This window comes from Crocodylus porosus, unplaced genomic scaffold (assembly GCF_001723895.1).
Source record: "Crocodylus porosus isolate Cpor-Errol unplaced genomic scaffold, CroPor_comp1, whole genome shotgun sequence".
Classification (NCBI taxonomy): domain Eukaryota; kingdom Metazoa; phylum Chordata; order Crocodylia; family Crocodylidae; genus Crocodylus; species Crocodylus porosus.
In genome coordinates, this window is record NW_017728938.1 from 4193675 (window position 1) to 4215323 (window position 21649).

Here is a 21649-nt window from a genome sequence, read left to right on the forward strand (position 1 = left end):
TTATCTTGCTGGGATCCTATGACCCCAGCTGACTTCCTGCCCTTTGGGCAGGGGGCTGGACTCGATGATGTCCCGAGGTCCCTTCCAGCCCTAATGTCTATGTCTATGAAAAAATAAGAGTGTGGAGTTTCTTTGGTTAGTAATATACATGTTTTGTAGGTTTCACGTTTTTAAGGTGCAGATACTTTGGGAGAAGTTTGTACAAGAATTGAAATTGTGGTTTATAGGTCTTTTATAAGAAATGTATTTTATGGAGAGATTGAAGGCGAGGAGGCAGGTTTGAATTGGTCAGAAACAAAGGCATGAACTGCTGAAAAGTGGCTTAGAACAAGGGACAGAGATGAGATATGAAGAGGAAAACAAAATGGTTGCCAGGCATGCATTTTGAATGAGAAAAAGGAGCTTAAAGGAGGCAGAAAAATGGGAGTTGTAAATTTAAGCTAAATTGTGCAAGATCTTTATCGAGCTTGAATTTGTTGTGGAAGATGAGTAGGAGTGGGTGAAAAAATCAGAAGAGATTACAAATGTTACACTACTGAAACAAAAAGATGATCAATAATGACAAGCATTTAGAAAATCTTACATGACAGACATAATTTATCCAACTCAAGGACCATATAGAAAAGCCTAGCAACATTAAAAAAGATAGCAACAAAATGCAAAATTACCAACCGTTTTATGGAGATCTTCAGAGAAAATTACCTCGGTGTCCCATTTTACAACTGGCAAGGAATATTTCAGGAAATGAACAATAATCTAGTCAGCATAGCAGAGACAGCATGCCTAGGGTATAAAGCTCCATAAGATAATACCACCTGCCCTTCAATCATGGAAGCTTGCCTGTATAACAGTATTCATGATTTTTCATTGCACAACAATTATTCTTGGTTACATTCTGTAATTCAGTGTGGGTATTGCTGCTGCTGACATTAATGGCAAACAGAGTGTATGTAATTATAATCTCCATTAATTCTGTAATTATATTCCATAGCAGTGTTTCTGATAGCAGATTAATAGTGTACCAATCTCAATAAAACTCACCCTCCTCTTTCTCTCCCTAATGACCCATACTGTGTAGACATTTCAGAGACTGAGCCCATTAGCTATTGCATGTGCATAGATAATGTGATAATGTGGTTGTTGGAAGCTAATCTAAAAGAGAATAAGATTTTTATGGATTTCAAGTAAGACACGTATTCAGAAATGCTCAGTGATCAAATAGTATCCAGTTCTTGTCTCTGTTTTTTGTGACTGCAAATGTTTAAAGCAGGAAATTACCTTGCTCCCTTCCAAATCTTCCAATTTATGGCAAACTTAATTTAGACATTTCTTTGTTCCTGTTGCCATGAATTCGGCATCTATTTCTAGCTTGGCTATTTATGGCTAGCTAATTAAAACCCTGTCCAGATGAGTATGCACATGCAGTTTTCAGTGCCTACCTCAAATCTGTTTGAGGTGCAGCAAACCACACATAGTGCACATATACCCATTCACCATGCTGCTAATTAGATCCCAGTGAAAAAAACTAACTGCCACTAAAAGCGGTGTGGTACATGTACCAGCAGTGCCTGCTGCCAGAAACAGAACCTGGTCAGCTAGAGCCGTTTTCTGGCTGCCACCTATGCTCTAAGCAGCTGGCTTGGCACTGCTGGTGCCCCAGGAGACCCCACAGGACCCCAGGTAAAGCTTCTGGGGCCCTTCTCCCACCCAAATGAGTTTGCCATGCATTGGAGAGCACGTGCAGAGGTGTACCTTGGTACAAAAAGCAGCAGCACGTATTTGTGCTGTGGAATACACGTACCACTGCATGTGCACACTCATCTAAATGCACCCTATCTGGTTTCTGTATTACACAAGTTCATGTAGCACCTGCCAAACCACATTTTGAGAGTTTTAATTGGCTTCTGCTGGGAATAATCTTTATTAAATGTACCTCTGGTGTTTTCAGGGCATTATTTTTTTAATCACAATAATTTGATATATACGCTTAGAATATCCTGGACTGATGCAATCAAATGCAAAACTAGTTGCATGTCATTAGGAGACTCATCTTTAGGATATGGACCTGCTCCAAAGTTGATAAAGTTGGGAATATTGAGCATTACACAGAAAAACAGTCCTGACCATCAGGTAATACTCTTTCCAGTTCACCAGTTGGACTAACGGATATGTGGCATATGACATGTCATAGTTAGATGTTTATATCTGGTATTTTTGCCAATACAATAGACAAGAAGGCAAGTGATAAATACTTATTTTGCCAGTTTTGGTCCAAAGTCAACAACCTGTGCTGAAAGTCAACAATCTTTATTTGTATTCTAGTGCTTACAGCATAGTGCTAGAGCTGTCATAAACACTTGAAAAAGCCTATTATTTTCATTGTGTTGGAGTGATGTTGTAGCTGTTATGGTCCAGGAATTATGTGAGAGGCAAGGGTTTTGTGGGTAACATCTTTTATAGGGTCAACTGCATGGTTGGGATAAAGTTGGACAAGGTTTTAAATGCCATGCATTCTTATTAAGGTCATCAGATGACCTGATGAATAATGTATTGCATCTGAAAGCTTGTCTAACTTTATCCCAGACATGTAGTTGGTCCAATAAAAGATATGACCCACAAAAATCCTTGCCTCTTGTATAATTTTCATTGCTAATTTTTATACTTTTTAAAGTTCAGATACTTTAAATAAAAAATTTGCATTTGCCATAGTAGGAACAAAAACATTTATTTAGTGTATTAGCAGTTTGGTTTTGTGTATCTTGTATATTTTGTTATCACAAGTATGAGGTATAAGGCCCAGACACACCACACATTTACCTTTGTGTTGAAAAGAAGTGGACATTTGACATGTAGGATACAATGAAGTTGCGTAGTAGCGTGTTCCAGTATAGAGTTATCCCAGGAAAAACATCATTAAAATATATCACTGTAAGGTAAACTGATTAGGAGTCTTGCATCCATAGTTATCTTGAGATGGCTGTTTGTTTGCTGCAAGCCTTCATCTCCACCTGGTGGTAAAATACCATAAAAGTGTCTATGCAGCACCTACCCTGAGATAGCTATCTGTCTGCTTTGGATCCCAGTATAATTTACGTTAGTATATTAAACCATTGTGAATTACTTGAGTGTTAATGTGCCACATGTCCAGGCTCATATTTTAGCTCCATTTATTCTGTGCCTGGAGGAAAAAGCACCTGTACATCAGCCTCACCTCAAGGAGAGGTCAGAGAAAACATGCCTTTTGCTGTTGCAACCAACATACTAGTGAAACAGTGCTGTTTTTCTGTCAGACTTTAGTGGCCTTTCATCACCTTTTGTCCTTTTCAGACTGTTCAGACAGGTAATCACTGCTAACACCATAAGGAGTTTTGTCTCTCAATGAAGGTTAGATATGTTAATATACTTCCTCTACTTGGAATAGAGGTAAAATTTCTTTAAAGGAGATTCTTGAAAATTGATGACCCTGGAATAATGCATTTATTATCAAGATTACCTTGGTCCAAAGCTAATGGGCAGCTCCATTGTATTTCTCTGCACAGGTGGATGGATCCTTCCTAAGAAGAAGAATCTAACAACCAGACCTCCTATTGGTCCACACCTCAGAGTGACAGTTCTTTGCCTAGCTTGTACACAGTGGGATATGATTCAGTTCTGCTGCAGTTACAGAGCTATGATAGGCCGATCAGAGGATGGCAGATAGAAATGTTGTTTGGAGAGAAGGAAAATTTTAAAAATCTTCACCATGGAACTTCAACAACAAAACTCACAGCATCACCCAAAGAAGCAGGTTACTGGATACCAAATTTATAACAGGAGATGTCATGTAGGTCATGCAGAATCAGGGAAAAAATGGAGATTTCCTAGTTTGTCACAAAATGTATCTACAGAGCTGCCTTTGTTGCCAGCTGTCCTTACTAACAAAGACAAGATTGGTATGTCCCTGTTTATAGCTACTGAATAGCTACTCAGTTGGGACCAGCTCTTAGGCAGAGACACATGGGCATAAGCCCATCACGCCCCTGAGAGCAGAAGACCCCAGTGGACCCCCAGCACGGAGCTGGGAGGTAAGTGCGGCCCATGGTAGGAGGGCACTAGTTAGGAGCAGGGGCAACTGAGAGGAGCTGAGGAGAGTCACCCCTTCCCCCTCAACCCCCACTTAGCCCAGCCCCCTAGGGAGCTGCATAACCAGAGACTTGCTGCAAAGTGTTAGATTTAAACTTTAAAGGTCCCAGGTAAAACTTCAGTTGTTTCACCTGTGCATCTCAGGCAGAGATGCACAGGTGCTGTACACAAACAAGCCCGGCACACAAGTTAGCACGGGAGTTCACGCAGGAGGGCAAGCAAGAGGGGCACAAAGCTCTAGGCAGCGAGACTGAAGAGAAGGGTTGGCACAGCAGTAGCCCAGGCTACTACTACTTGTGTAATTTTGGTCATGCACTGCACTCCAAAGATCCTTTCTGTGTCTGGAAGCCCAAGCGTCAACCGCAGAATCAGTAGGTCATGCAGCATAAGGGAATTCACCCCTACCCCATCCCAGGGATGGGACTCTTCATAGATTTCATAGATTTCTAGGGTCGGAAGGGACCTGGTAGATCATCAGGTCTGACCCTCTGCTCCAGGCAGGAAAGAGTGCTGGGGTTAAGTAACCCCAGCCAGATGCCTGTCTAATCTCTTCTTGAACACCTCCACGGTAGGGGAAAGCACCACCTCCTTTGGAAGCCTATTCCATATTTTGGCAACCCTTACCGTAAAGAATTTCTTCCTTATGTCCAATCTAAATCTGTTCTCCTTCAGTTTGTGGCCATTATTTCTGGTAACCCCAAGGGGCGCCCTGGTAAACAGAGTGTCCCCTATTCCCTGCTGACCCCCCCATTATGAGTTTGTAGGCAGCCAGGAGTACTGGAAAGCCTAGGGCCTCTGATGGCAGGCTTACTTGCCTGTACACAAATGCCAAGAGCCTGGGGAACAAACAGGAGGAACTGGCCCTTCTACTATATGATCTCATAGGAATAACAGAGACCTGGTGGGACTCCACCTATGACTGGATCACAGGTATAGATGGCTATACCTTGTACAGGAGGGATCGTATTGCTTCGAAAGGGCAGGTTGGAGTTCTCTATGTGAAGGAGCAAGATGGGCAACTTGAGACCCTCTGGGTTAGATGACAAGGTGAATGTGGTGAAGGGGATATAATGGTGGGAATTTACTACAGACCTCCTAATCAAGAGGAAGATCTTGACCATGCATTTGCTAGGGAACTGGCAGAGGTTCATGCACTCAGTGCATGGTTGTCATGGGTGACTTCAACTACCCTGACATCTCATGGAGGAACACTCTGCTAAATCTGATCGGTCATGTAGCTTTCTCACGTACATTGACAAACTTTACTCATCTCAAGAAATCTAAGGGCCAACAAGTGGTAAGTCACTCCTGGATCTGGTACTGCCCAAAGGAAATAATCTAGTGAGTGATCTGAGAATCAAAGGGAAGCTGGGAGACAGTAATCACTAGTTGATCACTTTCTCTTTCCATTGCAAAGCTGGCAAATCAGTCAGCAATGCAGAAATCCTTGATTTTAGGAAGGCTGACTTTCATAAGCTCAGGAGGCTGGTTGCTGAGGCCTTGAGAAACCATGATCTGATAGAAAGGGAAATCTATAATGAGTGATCATTCCTTAAGGACATGATCCTTGAAGTACAAGGGAAATCCATCCCAACCCATAGGAAAGGTAGCAAAAGGGCTGGGTGATCCCCAGGGCTAAATAGAGGACTCATGGACCTCTTACAGCTGAAAAAATCCTATAAGGGATGGAAGACAGATAACATCGCCAAGGAGGAGTATTCAGCACTGGCACACACCTGTAGGGAGCAAACTAGGAAGGGCAAGGCCGAAACCAAACTCATACTGGCTTCAGGAATCAAGGACAACAAAAAGTCCTTCAGATAGGCGGGTAGTCAGAAGAGAAACAAGGACAACATTGGACCCTTGCTAAACCAAATGGGGCAGCTGACAACCGACACCCAGGAAAAAGCTTATCTCCTTAATGATTACTTTGCATCAGTCTTCCACCAGTCCAAGGGGATCACCCTACCAAACAAGATGCAGGATTGCCAGGGTATGGGTGAACACTTGCTCAGTATTGTCGTAATGGAGCACTTTTCTAACAGTAACCTCTATGTTAATACCACATTTAAGAGTTAGACTCATTGCCAGGTTTTTCCCCTCAAAGTCACAACTCAGTATTAATTCTGAGACGCATCATGCTGTGTCCCCATGCTTGTACATTGATGTGCATGGGTAAAGTGGGCTTTGGCTGCAGTGGTACCAGTAAAATGCTGCTGCCAGAGTAGCAGAATTCAGCAAGTCTGCTTCTAAACAAATACCTGAACTTAATAGTGTAAAGTGGGGATTTGGGGCAGAAATTAAATTCCCTTCCATGCAGAAACAGCTGAAGAGCCACTCTCCAGTGGATAATTCCTTTATGATTCCCAGTGCATGCATCTGAGTGCACAGATTCAGGCTGTGAGATGAGAACAAGATTTTAGATAGTTTGGCAGTTTATATTAGCAAGGTCAAACTGCTTCTTATTTGAAAAGCATAATTTGGAAGAGTCACTCCTAACTTGGTGGAAATCTCAGTAGCTTATTTGTAGAATTTACGGTTGTCTTAAAAATCATTTTACTCAAATATGCTATAGGAGTGGGATTTAAGTATCTCCTTGACCCTGGGCATATCCTTCTACTTTAATTTGAAAAAAAATACAGTGTAATTAAATTAAGTTATTTATGCTTTAGTTCATCGGCAGTGCTCTGTTGCTTTATACCTGCACATAAAATACAAGTAGCTTTTCTGAAGTATGGAATAAAAGAATAGTGACAGCACATTGCCTCGGGAATTGTTCCCTGATTGGAATTTTTCTGTATATCTGAGTCAAAATAAAAAAATGAGGACGTACTTTTAGTGTGGATGTAGCGGAAAGATTGGACCCAGATCCCAATCTCATCAAGTCAAGTCAATAATATGTCATTTACTTTATGGGAATAGAATTAAGGAATAGAATTAAGAACATTATCTATATTTTTAAATACCATAAAAAACTCAATTTTGCTTGCAAAAAACATATCCTAAATGCTGGATAATGGCTGTTTCTCTTACTCTGTCAATTTGGATAAAAGAATTTAAATCATATTTTGACCTGCTTTAATTGCTTTATATCTTAATGGAATAAATAAGGAAACTAGAATATTAGCAAAGCATGCTTTATTTCTCGTAATTACTCTTAATAATTGCTTGTGCTCTATGTGCCATCAGTAAGCAAATCTTGAAGAATGGGTTGTTGATTCCTGTGCTTGATCCCATTAATATTAAAGATAGATGTTAAAAGTATGAATAACTAAAAGTAATAATGAATAGCTAATTGCATCATTTTTAAGATGTTTTCTGAGTTTTGTCATTTATGTTTATTTTTATTTTCAGTATAATAAAATCAAAGGTAAAATACATTCTATTACTATCTATTAAGGAGGAATATTCCAGTTAAATAGTATAAGGCAAAGAGATCAGTTTAGAGGAAAGTGGCTTTGATGCCTATCTTTGTTGCAGAATAAAGAGTATGTATGTCGAGGCCACGACTACGAAAGGCTGGAGGCCTTCCAGCAGAGGATGCTGAGTGAATTCCCACAAGCTATTGCGATGCAGCACCCAAACCATCCAGATGACTCCATCTTGCAGTGTGATGCTCAGTGTATCCTTTAATGAACAGACAATCTCATGTTAATAAAATTGTTGTAGGACATAAAGGGTGAAGGGCTGTTTCTTAGAGCTTCATTTTTTCATATCTATGTCTCGTAATAGACATTATGATTACATTCATCTCTTTATGTAGTGAACTTCTAGTTGGACATAATAGCCCTGTTTTGCTCAGAGAATACTGTAAGTCAAAGCTGATGTATATTTGCAAAACTGTATAGAAAAATTTACACAGCATCAGGTGCTGTCCATATTTTGCTCTAACCTGTACTGATAGCACTCTTCTAAAGGATATAACATTTCAGCAAACATCCAACCAGATACCTTCTGCAATTCTTTCTTGCATTTAGATTCATGTCTGGTCTCGACATATTTCCTATTTTGTTTGTCATTTCAGCCACTTTTCACACTGCGCATTCTCTCACATTCCAACAACGTGCCTTTATTGGACAGAATATCAGACTTGAATCTGCTTCTTCCCCTTGATACTGATCTGCATTGAGACTTTAAATGCTGAAAATAAAAGTAATGAGGCTGTGCAGCATATCAGGACTGACTCGCATAGTATTTATATGGGGTTGTGGACATTTTAACCCTGACAGGAGGAAAAGTTGCTGGTTGGCTCTTCTTTCAGGGACACTGAACAGTATTTTCTGAATAAGGCTACTTGTCAGTGGGCAGATCTACACATGCATTAAGGCCCTTTTTCTAATGTGCATTAAATTTAGTATCTCCAAGGTGAGGTACTAAAATGTGCATTAAGCTGCCTTAATGCACAGTAATGAATGTGCAGGGTTTTTAAATGATGCTTAATGTACAGTAGCCTATCTTTCTGTGCACTAGCCTAATAGCGTGGTTTTTTACATGATGCTTTAATGCGCAGTAAAATAGGCTACAGCACATTAGAGCACACATATAGATACACCCAGAGAAGTCAATTTACCACCAGCAGCTTCATCAGTATTTCCCACTCCCATTGCAGTCTTTCATCCCTTATCAATCCTACACCTTTTTAATGCAACTTTTGGCTTGATACAAAAGTTGATCCAACTTAACTAAATAGGCTTCTAAACTGAGTTATTTTAATAAGTACAAGTTTAGGTGCAAAGAAGGCCTAACTGATTAAAATTATTTTCAGAGTTATTGAGGTGCTGAAATCCCTTGGCACACATTCATTTCATGTTGCCATGGGATCTGACCCCAATCGCAACAATCATCTGATCCCCAATTCCAACAGTCATGCCTCCTGCCATGCCACATATGCATGGCAGAAGGCAAGGTGGTTGGAATCAGGGCTTAGGTGCCATTGTGTCATTACTGCTTGCTAGAGCAGAGGAAGCTCAAGATCATAACCTGGGCTCCCCCTGCACCAGCAAGTTGAAGGAGAAGTATCAGCACATCCAGCCAGGGCCAGCAGTCAACTGATTGTCATCTCCAGCCCCTGTGGCCACACTGGGGTCTTGAACCATCTCTGGAGTGGTCTAGGGATGGAGCTGACAATCAACTGATTGTTAGACCCGGCTGGGACAGTCCCAGGTTTGGCTTGAGACCAGGGCTGTCCAACCAGGCCGAGAATCATCAAAACCCAATACCCAGCAGCTCTGACACTAGTTTTAAGTTCCCAGTGGGGAAGCCTGAGGAAGCTGCTTCAGCACAGTCTTTAAAACTCCCTGGGCACCAGAAGCTAGAGACCAGCGAGCATCTGCCTGCTGTCTGATCTGGGGAGTTTTAAAAAGAACAGCTACAGCCCAGGGATCCATGGTACAGGGCACAGGCAGCTGGGAAGCTGGGAACTCCTGGCTCCTTGGTAGCTCATTCCCCCACCATGAAATGATGCCTGTAGTTGGGAGGTCGGAGCTCCTGATTGCCCAGCTGCCCATGCCCACACTGTAAAGCAGTGCCTGTAGCTAGGGAGTGGGGACCTCCACAGGCACCCCAGAAACTTAAAAAAGTGGGCATGCATTTGAGGTTCCCAACAGCTTCTTAAAAGGTTTGGAGCACAGTGTACCCAAGATCAAGATGTACCCTTCTGTCAGGCTTACAGCACGCCCCGCCCCCCAGTCTGCCTCTGAGGATTGGGTGGAGGCACCCGGTCCAGTACCTGATACTGCCCCCCAACCTAGTTACACTGATCAGGTAGGGGAGGCCTGTGTCCTGGACCCTGGGGCTACCCCATTCTGGATCCCTGTGCTCAGCTGAGCCTACAGATCTGTCATAGGTCAGGCCGAACATGCCACACATTCAGTTTAAGGCATGATACAAATGTATTTGCTATATTATTATGCCATAATTGGCTTTAACACAGGGGTGGGCAGAATGCGGCATGCAGGCCAGATGCAGCCTGCCAGGCCATTTTATCAGGCCTGCGGGGCCCCTAAAAAATTTAGAAAATTAATATTTATCTGTCCCTGGCTGCCTGTCATCCAGCTCTCAATGGCTCACCAAAACTCAGTAAGCGGCCCCTCCACCCACAATAATTGTCTGCCCCTGCTTTAACATGTGGCAAGGTTACTGTTTATGGCATGATTAACATTTTAATCATACCTTAATTGTAACATATGTCAGGGCCAGGGATCCTGATGGATGAGAAGTGAGATTTACAAAAATGTCTAAGCAGACGGATACATAACTCTATCCAAATCAATGGGAATTAGGTGTCTTATCTGCCTTGGCACTTCTGTACATCTCACTAGGCACCTATCTACATATTCAAGTACTAAAATATGATACAGCTGGCTTTAGGATCCTTAGACTCTAGAGGGCCTGGTGGTGCTAGTACCACGTTATGTTGCTACTTTAAAGTAGCCATGAGTAGAGAGAAGTACTGGAGTAGGAGAGCATGGATTTCATACCCATTGCAGTTCTTATGACAATATCTGGCATCCCTAAGAGAGGTGAAACAGAATTGTGCCTCCTTTCACTTGGGAAGGCAACTCACTGATTTTCTTTTTCGTGCCATTGTGTGTTTCTTTGACTCACCCATTTGCAGATTTGCAGATTTATGCAGTGACTCCCATCCCAGAAAGTGTAGACGTGCTGCAAATGGACCGAGTCCCTGATCGCATAAAGAGCTTTTATCGTGTTAATAATATCAGGAAATTCCGCTATGATAGGCCTTTTCACAAAGGCCCAAAGGACAAGGAGAATGAATTTAAGGTGGGTGGGGTTGGTCATGGTAATTAAGTGTTAATTTCTCCAGGGCAGTAACATTCTTCCTAATTCTATATTGACACAGCACCTCACAGGATCCTAATTCCATGGCTCAGGGTATGAAGCAATGGGACTCACTTTGCTTGTTGACATGTAATTACTCAGAGAGTTAGCTCGGCTCCCAGCTTATCGATAGGAGAATGGGGGAGCCAAGCTTTAGTGACTAATAGGCAAGTTTAACACACTTCTATAAAGCATACTGAGAGTTGTCAGTGGGGGTGAAGGAGGAGAGGGGGATATTGCAACCTTGAGTTTCATGCTACAATCCTTTTTTTAAAACAATACCTGCTCAGGAGATCAATACATTCTCAATTGAAGCCGGGTGGGGGTAACTGCAGAAGACATTGGTAAGCCTGAGATTTTGATTCGCCATGTTCTTCATCTTCTGTATTATTTTTCTCAGAGCTTGTGGATTGAACGTACCACTCTGACCCTGACTCACAGTTTACCTGGGATCTCTCGGTGGTTTGAAGTCGAGAGGAGAGAGCTGGTAATATTCATTATATTTCTAACTGGAATTTGAATGGCTAAGTTCTTCAAGACATAAGATAGGCAACCTAAAGGCTCTTGGCTGGGGTCTTGCAGTTGAAAAATTCGTGTTTCATTGGCAGATGTTGAGTTTATTCCTTTCTCATAGTTTCTCTAGCTGAAGCAGTTGCTAAACATAGCCAGAGAAGTAATGTAAAGGGGATGGAACAGTCAGATGAAGTAGGTGCCAATACAGGGGGATGACGAATCCTGGTGCCATCTCCCATCAGTCATTTGAAGATGTGACAGCTACTGTAGTTGCTAACTAAGCTGAGTGTATTGTCAGAGGATCTGCCCAATACTGCCCAACAGTGAAATGTTTGTGAAAATCTGGCTATGTGGCTAGCTACTTTGTGAATCCCCCCAGATCCCAAAAGTGCTTATCAAATAATAGTGGAGATTCATTTCATAGTAAGGAAAGGACTATATTAGCACTAAAGTGCTCATGGCATTTATTACTTTGTAGGTTGAAGTAAGCCCTTTGGAAAATGCCATTCAAGTTGTTGAGAACAAAAATCAGGAGTTGAGGACATTGATCAGCCAGTATCAGCACAAACAAATGCATGGGAACATTAACCTGCTCAGCATGTGCCTGAATGGAGTGATTGATGCTGCTGTGAATGGTGGCATAGCACGGTACCAGGAGGTAAGTCAGAATTGTTCCTCTGAACTTAGTATCAACCGCTTAAAAACGATTTTTCGCTAGCATTTCCTGTACTGTACAGAAGAGAAAGTGACTAAGAAACATGTCAGATAGAAAAAAAATATTCATATATACTCAAATTTCATCAACCTGATCCCATGTTGCATAGTGAAGCTTCATATTTTGTTGTTTTACTGCAGCTTTGGGATGTACTGTATTTACTCAAATATAAGACAGCTCCCTGACAGTTGATTCTGTATATGGAAAATTTATAAATTTGATATAATTTTCCAGGTATAGAATCTTATTATTGAAGTTTACCTTCTTCCCACTGGTACAGTAGAGAAAATAAATCTGGGGGATCAGGCAGCCCCCTTGGCCACTGCCCCCCAACTTCTCCCTCACCTCCTTACTGTCAGATCCTTCTCTACCTGAGCACATGGAAGTAAGAGCAAATTTGAAAACCCTGACCTTGAAATAAACATACCAGTAGTAATTTGCATATAGTACAAAAAGGTAAAATGCATCAATTGTGGATGAACTAAGTCTGTGGTTACAAAGACTTAGTTCACCAGAACTGATGCATTTTACCTTTTTTTTTTAAACTGCTGCAGATTTTAGCTATAAACACTCTTAAATAGAACCACTGGTACCTATTTATCTATAGTACAAACTATTTTTTTGTCTTTTCAAGGCTAAATCAGTTCCAAATTCAATTGAGTAAAGCCCAATAGTCAAGTTCCAAAATTTAACTGAGCAGAACTCAGTTGTCACATCTATGTGGCTCTACCACCAGGCAAGTATCCTCCCTCCCAAATCCAAGCAGGTGGCCTACGTGAAAGCCCCAGGGCCGAAGGCCTTTGAATTCAGATGTCCTCTGCCTCATTTGATCTTTTGGCTAGGGGCAAGTAAAAGCAGGGAGTATCTGAACTCCAAGGCCTCCGAGATTGAGGCTTGCACATAGGATGCCTGCCATGGATTTGGGAGTATGTGAAGCCCCAGGCTGAAGAGTCTGAGAGTTAGGATACTTACTGATGGTAGTGCCACACAAACTTGAATGATTGATCTCTGCTCAGATGATAGAATTTGGAACTGATTTGGCCTGATACATGACATTTAAAAAAAAAAAGGAAATCCAATTTTTTTTATTTTTTGAGGGGAGGGGAGGGGTGGGGAGGCTGTCAGAGCTTGCTCCGGCCTCTCCAATGCTGGCCTTGTAGAACCTCTAGGCCCAGTGCTCATTCCCTCCTGGGGGAACAACTGCCCGCTTTTTTAAGAGGCACACAAAAAAAAAGGTTCCCATCAGCATGTTTGTTCAATATGGACCACATGTTTTATAGTCATGCTCAGTGTTGGCTGCATTTAATCAGCGGCATAGTTGGTTTTCATTAGACAGTGTATTTGATAAGGTTTCCTTATATATGAATGTAAGACGAGGGGCTTGTCTTGTATTCTTTTTAAATATAGTTTAAATGTCTTCTGACGGGAAGTTGCTGACTGATGCTTCTGAAAAATTGTCTTTTCTTGCCAACTTCCAATGTAGTCTTAGCCCTACAGGCAGTAGCATAACTTGGGGGTAGGTGGCTGGGGCATCAGCCCTGGGTGCCAGTTCAGAAGAGACACCATTATGGAGCCTCTAGGGAGCCTGCACCGTTACCGCTGCCTGTGTGCTTGTGTCTGGGCAGCAACAGCAGCAGCAGCCCTTGCCACTTCTAAAGTCTGTGCAAGGAAGTAAACATTCCCATTGCCAAGACCCAGGTGCCAACATTTAAAGTTATGCCTCTGCCTACAGGAAACTGATATGCTATTTCCTTGGTCTGGAGTTATTTAAAGATGCACATTAGGAAAAGGAGATTTAGGGACGCTTGCCACATGATGATGATGATGGGCCATATATCTAGGTCATGTATGCCCTGCAGAGAAGCACAGAAAATGCTCATCATCCTTTATATTATTTACTACTTCAGTCACTTGTTTCCTACAGCTCCTCGACATAATTGAGTGAAACCTATATAAAATTCCAGTAATGGGCTGAGCAGAGGCATAGTGGTATTACTCTGCACTGTCTTGTGGGGAGATTTAATTGGCTCCTTGATCCATTGGGGTTGAGAGGGCATACTGTATAATATTTAACTGTGGCCTTTTTGACTAATTGAGCAGGAGAATTATCTGGAGAGTTAAAACCATACTAATATAGTCCCAGAATACTAAAAGAGATCAATAAAATGCAATTTCTACTGCTTGCCTAATATAAATGCATCCCCTAGGATTTTTGTCCCTTTTCTGCTCCCTCTGTGACATACAAGCATAATGAAATGTTTCCTAATAAGCAGATTTTTCTTCCTCCCACAGGCCTTTTTCGATAAAGATTATATCACCAAGCACCCTGGAGATGCAGAGAAAATCACACAGCTCAAGGAGCTCATGCAGGAACAGGTACTGCTGTGCTTTCAGAGAGGAAGGAATAATACTGTGGTAGTATTTGGATTTCTTAGCAATCAGTATAAATAATCTAGATCTAAATATTGCATTCAGAAGCACAGAAATGAAGTCTAAGATGTAGGTAGTGCATTTAAAACAAAGGGAAAGGAGATGGCAAAGGTGTTAATACACTGTCCTTTAATTTTTCTAGACCTGAGTTGAAGCCTAATTAAGATCACAAAGTAATGTTTAGCTGTCTTAGTTTAGTATCTAGAGGATTTCTTTCTACATTACAAATCTACCATTCATTTTGATGTTGTAAGCAGTCTTTCCTCAGTAGTCTCAGTATAACCAAAGTCTGGACCAAGGTAGGTTTACAGAGCCGTATAGGAAAAGCTTATAGAGTGCCAATTTGTATTAATAACCGTGCCTGTATCCAGTGTTCTTGCAGCCTTACTTCCCCAAACATAATGATCTCACCATATTGAGCTAGTTTGGTTGTAATTCCATGCTCTGGAGGGGACAAAAATATGAAAGTCACATCACTGTTAAATGAAATATGCCATCTTAAAAATGTGCCCAAGCCTGAACAGGGGACTGTGACAGACATATCATGGCCACATCTAGACAAGCGCAGCCATGCAGTATGTGGCACCGCAGATGCATCTGTGGCACCATATACCACACATTCAGCTGTTCTCCAGACTGCAAGGGACAGCACGGGGGGGTGATCCCTGGATATCCAGGGGTCAAAAAAACCTGCACAAAAAAAACCAGGGTGGTGTATGCGGGGGCAGTGCGCATTGCTCAGAACTGGAGCCTGACCAGCTAGAGCCATACTCCAGCTGCCGACCAGGCTCTGAGTGACAGAATCACTGATGCTGCAGTCCCAGGAGGCCCCAGGACTCCAGGAAAGGTTGCTGGGGGCAGCCCAGTTTCCTCTACCCCACACAGGGTAACTTGCTTTGCATCAAAGGGCACATGGCAGAGGCATTCCCTGGGGACAACTAGCAGTGGTACAAGGTGTCCTGCTGCTTGTCCCCAGGGAAACAAATGTCCACGCTCATGTGGACATGGCCCATGTGTCTTCATTATTAGCAAAAAGTCCCTTAATTTCTGTATCTCTGATCTCTTAACTGTAGAATAAGGATAATCATATACTTTAGGGTTACCATACGTCCAGGTTTTCCCAGACATATCCTCTTTTTGAGTTCTCCAATCTCCATCTGGGTGCTTTTTTGAACAAATGTCTGGGTTTCTGCTTTGCTGTGCTGCTGGGAGCAGGGGGAGGGTGATTGGAGGCAGGGAGCACCACATGCATCTGCATACACATACAGTATGCAGCCAGGCAGAGGGGTGGAAGCAGCCTTATCATCTGCATTCAGGAAAGTCTGGGGGGTGGGGGTTAGAGGCCCAGGCCTTGGGACTGTCTGGCAGGTGGGGGGAGCAGAGGTATTTGGAGGGAACAGATGTCTGAGTGAGGCTGTGGCTGCAGCAGGGCAAGAGGGGCAGGGGAAAGTGCCTACCTCACCAGTGGGGGAAGGGGCAGAGGGCCCCTTTGAAGGCAGTGGGGAACTCTGTGGCCAGGCTGGCAGCACAGGGGCCAGTGCCCGTGCTCGCGGGGGTGGAGTGGCCAGGAGACACTGCCTGGGAAGGAGGGGGAAGGGAAAGGGAAGCATGGCCAGGCCACCTGGTACAGTGTGGGAGCCCCAGCCCAGGGTGAGGGCTGCCACAGGCCTCCCCTCTTCTTCCTTCCAGCCCACACTGAGGCTGGACTCACTCCGCTGCCACCCTCATGAATTGGATTGACCGCACACTGACTTGGTTGAGACGGGGGCAGCTGGGGCCCCCTCCAGCAGGGCTGGAATGAACAGGTGGGCTGCAGATCAGGAGTGAGGAGCACTGTCAGGGGTGGGGGTGCTGTGGCTTGGGAATGAGGGCACAGGAGGGGCAGGGAGCTTGTGGTTTGGGACTGCAGGGCACTGGCATGACTGTGGGGGCTGCAAGTCAGGAGTGAGGAACAGTGGCAGAATCAGTTGGGACTAAGGGTCGCTAGCATAGCCTGGGGGAGCAAGGGACTGTGGTTTGGGAGTGAGGGGCAGCAGTAGGGACAGGGGGCTGTAGGTTGGGAGTGAAGTGTCCCCCTGAGAGGTGTCCTTTTTTTTAGACCTGGAAATGTGATAACCCTACTTATCCCAGTATTCAAAGCGGGGGGTTGGAAGATCAATTATCTATTGTTTGTCCAGTGTTTGGATAATGAAAGTACTAAATACTACTACTATTCTTATTATTATTACTACTACTACTACTTCGGTGGACTTTCTTCTGAGCATCCATGTAATCTTAGTCAATTACTTGCATTATATTTATGTCCTTTATAAACAAATAATGAGCAACACGGAGAGGACAGTTGTGAGTGTACAAACAGTTCTTCACCACACAGATTCATGGTAGGAAATCCTTCTGAAAGCTTTCATTAACAACTTTGATTCCTTGTCTGACACTAGATGGGGGGAAGTATTTTCTGTGGGAAGGCTTCACAGGTTTTCCCTGGAGAATGAATAAACTTGGTCATTTTTACTGTTATTTCTTGCAAATGTAAACTAACTTCTCATATCATAAATGTGTTTCTCTCACACTTTAAAATACTTGTTAAAGTAACAAATGCTTGTCAGATATCAGTGTGGTAATTTCAGCAGTCTTGCAAATGAGCAATGGAATGTTTTACAAAGATGCTTTGTTCAGTGACTCATTTAGAGGACATAATCATGATAGCGTCTCCTGGACTGAATGTAGATTTTTTTGCATCATGATGTTATGATTTCTTTTTACTAGGTTCATGTCCTAGGAGTGGGTCTGGCAGTACATGAGAAGTTTGTACACCCAGAGATGCGTCCCCTGCATAAAAAATTGATTGACCAGTTCCAGATGATGCGATCTAGTCTGTATCATGTAAGCTGAAACCCATCCTTTCTAAAAATTTTGAGAAATCTAGAGCCATGATCAGAACTTGTTCAGTTGCAATAAAGTGCACACAAGAACTGAGCAAAGCAACATAGATTAAGCGTATAGGACAAACTCATACAACAACTGCTTTGGTTTCTTAGGCAAAGTTTGTGAACTGAGTATTTAATTCATACTGTGCTATTTTTAGTTTTTAAAGGTCCCTGTCACCTAATGTGCATCAATGCTGAACTGACAAAAGATCTGAAAAGCTAAATTCCAAGCCACTGTGTTATCATGCAGTACTGTGCAGCAGAGGAAAGAAGATGACTAAAGACTACTAGATACCCATCCCACACAACACAGTTCCTGTAATTTCAGAGCAGGACAGTTTGGCCCACCAATATATGTGCTGCTGTACAATTCTTTTGTTCTGGAGTTATGTGTATGCAGTTATATTGCATGTTCTTCAGCATATGTGTCAGCTGGATGAGTGGCTGGACAGACATACCTACTGGAAGAGGCAATGTATAGGCCAACATGGTTGTTGGATGTGCCTCCTCATCTTCTTTAGAATGCTAAGAAGTCCTGTCTTGAGGTCTGTGTCCCCACTCTTATCGGAAAGCAAAAGATTGGTCTCATAGTCAGAATAACTGTGCCTACCTTAAGCTTTTTATTCTGAGATGTCCCACTATCAGTTCAGCTCCAGCAGATCCACAATAGAAAGAGAACAAATGTAGATAAGTGGCTGATGTTTTAGCACCACGTCAAATAAATCTTCTCAAAGCAAATATCCACCAGCCACCCCTTCATACATGAGCATCGCATCTTATATGTGCCTTATACTATTACAAAGAAAGAACAAACAGGACCTTCCATTAAAAATGTGCTTTAGGAAAATTATCTGTGTGGTTCCCAGTGTTGAAATAGTGAGGTCTGTTTAGTGCATTGTTTAAACAAGTGTTCAGGATTTGATTTGCCTTTAATTTTGTTGGGGGATTTAAAAACAGCTTGCCTTTTGGAACTGCCACTGAAATCATTATTTTGTTAGTGTGTTTGCCACTCAGCTGTCCACGGCGAGGGGAGAGATGTCCTTTTTATGTAATTACCACTTGTTAAAATTGGCTAATGCTGGGAAGCCATGGTTATTTAAAGTGATAGACTAAAACTTAGCTTTGGTAGCACATAGTAAATAGGTTTATGAAACTAATGTGTTGTGATGTTAGAGTTTCATGATCAGCACTTCTTTTTGGATTACTGCCAATTAATTCAAAAGCTTAATCAGATGTTAATTATATAAAAAAGCAAACTAAGCTAAGTCTTAGTGACTAATGTCTCCAGATCTGGCTGCAACTGTAGAACCAAACAGAAAGCATTAGGAAGCTTAACATTGTATAAGAGCAATGCAACTTCCTTTTCTTTTCTTTTTTTTTTTCCAGGAAATCTGATCAGTTATTACTTGAGTGTTGTTCTTCTTTTGGCCAATTTATCTGCTTATATTCCTCTGAATCCTCTACAGTGAGGGGCACATCACTGAAAAGTCACCACTTTTTGGGGTGGAGAGGGGAGGGGGCTACAGCATCCATAGAACAATCATTATCTTTATTCCAACTGTTGACTATCCAGTTAATGTTTACTTCATATCACTGTGATGACAGGACATATTTTTTCCACTTCTTAGATTAAATACTGTTTTTTCTGCATGTCACATGCTCCCCAGATAAAACAAGTACTTTGTTTTGGGGAAGGCAGAATGAAGAAAAAAGAATTTTTCTAACTCACTCACCATCCCTTTTCTACTCAGACAAAAGCTAGTTTTAATCCTTTTACAGCTGAATTGTCAGCAGCTCTTGAATATTCATCCAAAAGCCAAAATTGTAGCTGTTGCTGAAGACTTAACTCTATAGCCATATCTAGGAAATAGGAGGTGAGAAACCAGGAGAAGCTAATAGCAAAATTTGAACAGAGGATAGGATTTCTGTGAGTGACATCTTTTATTGGACCAACTGCATATGTAAGATAAACTTTTTAAAGACTTGCTTTTAGATGCAGTGCATTCTTCTTCAGATCAAAGGATAGCTTAATTAGTGGAACATCAAGGCTATTAGAGGGTCATTAACACCTTCAAAGTAAAGATCAATTAACAGGAGGTAGATAATAATGAGCCATTAAGCCAGTTGACTCCCTCAGCAATGCCTGAACAGAAATGCCACTGCTGCCACTGGCCAATTAGTTTTAAACTTGGTGTGGACCAGGAATCAAAGCACCACTCCCCCCACCCTCAGATCTGCCTCTGCTGAACTCTGCCTCTCCCTCCATACAGCTACTGAAGGAAAGCGAAAGAAAAAAGGCAGCAGCCATCTTACAGCATGTCCATGCTTCTATTCCGGACAAAAAATTACCTTCCTCACTTAAATGCAACACAATTTTGGAAAGTTAATTTGGGGGGGTGTAGTATGTGAGTAAATATGGTATATAGGTACTTCAGCAGACATCTTAGAGTAGTCATTGACTCCACTCTCACTAAGAGCCATATCCACCTGTTCCTTTGTGCTCTTTTATGCTATAATACTCTAGGTCAGCTACTTGAGATGCTTGTGTCCAGTAGGTGTGAGGAAATGGCAGAACACTCATCCATTTAGAGAGTACTCGAAAGAGCTCTTGACTTGCTTGCAGACATTTTCAAAAATAAAGACGAGTACATTTGAAAGAATTAAAAAGAGTGTCTTAAATTATGCACAGCAGTGCACAGTAATGTTTTACATTATATGCCGCAAAGTAATTCCACACTTTTTGAAAGTTATCTTCCAACTTGAAGGCTTTGTCTTTTATTCCTACAAGTTAATACTTTGTAAGGATAACCTCTAGAATACTGAAATACTTGTGGCTCAGGGCTACCTTTCTCTTTAATATGGAGATATCATGCATGTAGACTGCAGTAGACCTGTGCGAAGCAGCTAGTATTCACTTCGGATTTGGGGGGACAATGATTTGACTTACTGATTTGAATCACTGTCCCAATTCAATTCAGACAAATCTCTGAACCAGCCAGGCCCATTGCCCCCCAGCCTGGCAACGGCTGCCCCACCCACCCCAGCTCCTGGCTCTTTGAAAAAAAAAAAAAGCCCTGAATCTCCTCCAAATCGAATCACCACCTGAAGCTTTGCACAGCTCTAGACTGCACCTCCTGGCATCTTTGTACAGGTGGTATGGCTAAAATGCATGCTGGGATTTGTATTCTTTTTAATTTGTATAGCCAAAAAGTAAAGGCATCTCCAGTGTGGTCCATTCTATGCCTAAACTTCCAGCAAGCAGCCAAGGTGGTGCTTGGAAGTTGTCATTAGGAATAAGCTAATGAGGGTCAGAGTGATGATGCTGAAGTCTCTTAAGATAATTACAGAAACATTACAGCTATGTGGAGAACACAAACACAGAATATACCAAAAATCTTCTGACAACAAAAGGGAAAACTCATTCTACTTTTCCCATGATCCATCCTACATTTAGCCAAAATTTCTGAAGGCATTAAATGATTTTGTGTTTCCTATGTAGGAGTTGCCTGGTTTGGATAAACTGAGTCCAGCCTGTTCTGGTACCAGTACCCCACGCAGCAATGTTCTGGTGTCACATGGTCCTATGAGCCCAGAGAGCATGAAGCTGGTACATCGACACAGGTAACCTTTTTTTCTGCTGTAATCTCTGGGATGTCTACACAGTTTAAGAAAGTTTTAACTGTCCTACTCTGCATTGACCTGGATTCTGAAAACTCCAGAGAACTGAAGCAGAGATAGACATAGATCCAAAAGAGCCTAATCTCATTGTTGACCAGTAGTATTGTGGAAGCAGCAAAGTTGACTGCATGAAAGTATCCCTCATGTTTGTCTGTAATAACTGATACCAGATTTTTTTTCCTTCTTTGAAAAGACTTAAAGATCCACAAAGCTGCTCTACTGCAGTATTTATACATGCAGGTGGTATACATCCATAACTGCCAGTTGTTAGTCTTTTCAGATCCCCAGATTTATGACTTAAGACGCCTGAATTTTTGATGCTTTGTTGTGCAAATACGGAATGGGTAACCTATGTGGTTATGTAAGACCCACTCTAGGCCCACCATAAAAACAAAGTCTTGTTCCTCATTTTCAGTAAATTATT

At 42.2% G+C, this 21649-nt stretch overlaps 1 protein-coding gene across 1 annotated transcript in view; it reads left to right on the plus strand.

The window, feature by feature from the left end:
* The window catches only part of DOCK3 (dedicator of cytokinesis 3), a 551204-nt gene that overhangs the window by 494038 nt on the left and 35517 nt on the right, over positions 1 to 21649 (plus strand). The window contains exons 41-47 of the mRNA XM_019547385.1: positions 7603 to 7744; positions 10739 to 10905; positions 11363 to 11449; positions 11954 to 12133; positions 14483 to 14566; positions 17387 to 17503; positions 21047 to 21168. Of these exons, the coding sequence (XP_019402930.1) occupies positions 7603 to 7744; positions 10739 to 10905; positions 11363 to 11449; positions 11954 to 12133; positions 14483 to 14566; positions 17387 to 17503; positions 21047 to 21168 (899 nt within the window). The remainder of the gene's footprint in view (positions 1 to 7602; positions 7745 to 10738; positions 10906 to 11362; positions 11450 to 11953; positions 12134 to 14482; positions 14567 to 17386; positions 17504 to 21046; positions 21169 to 21649) is intronic.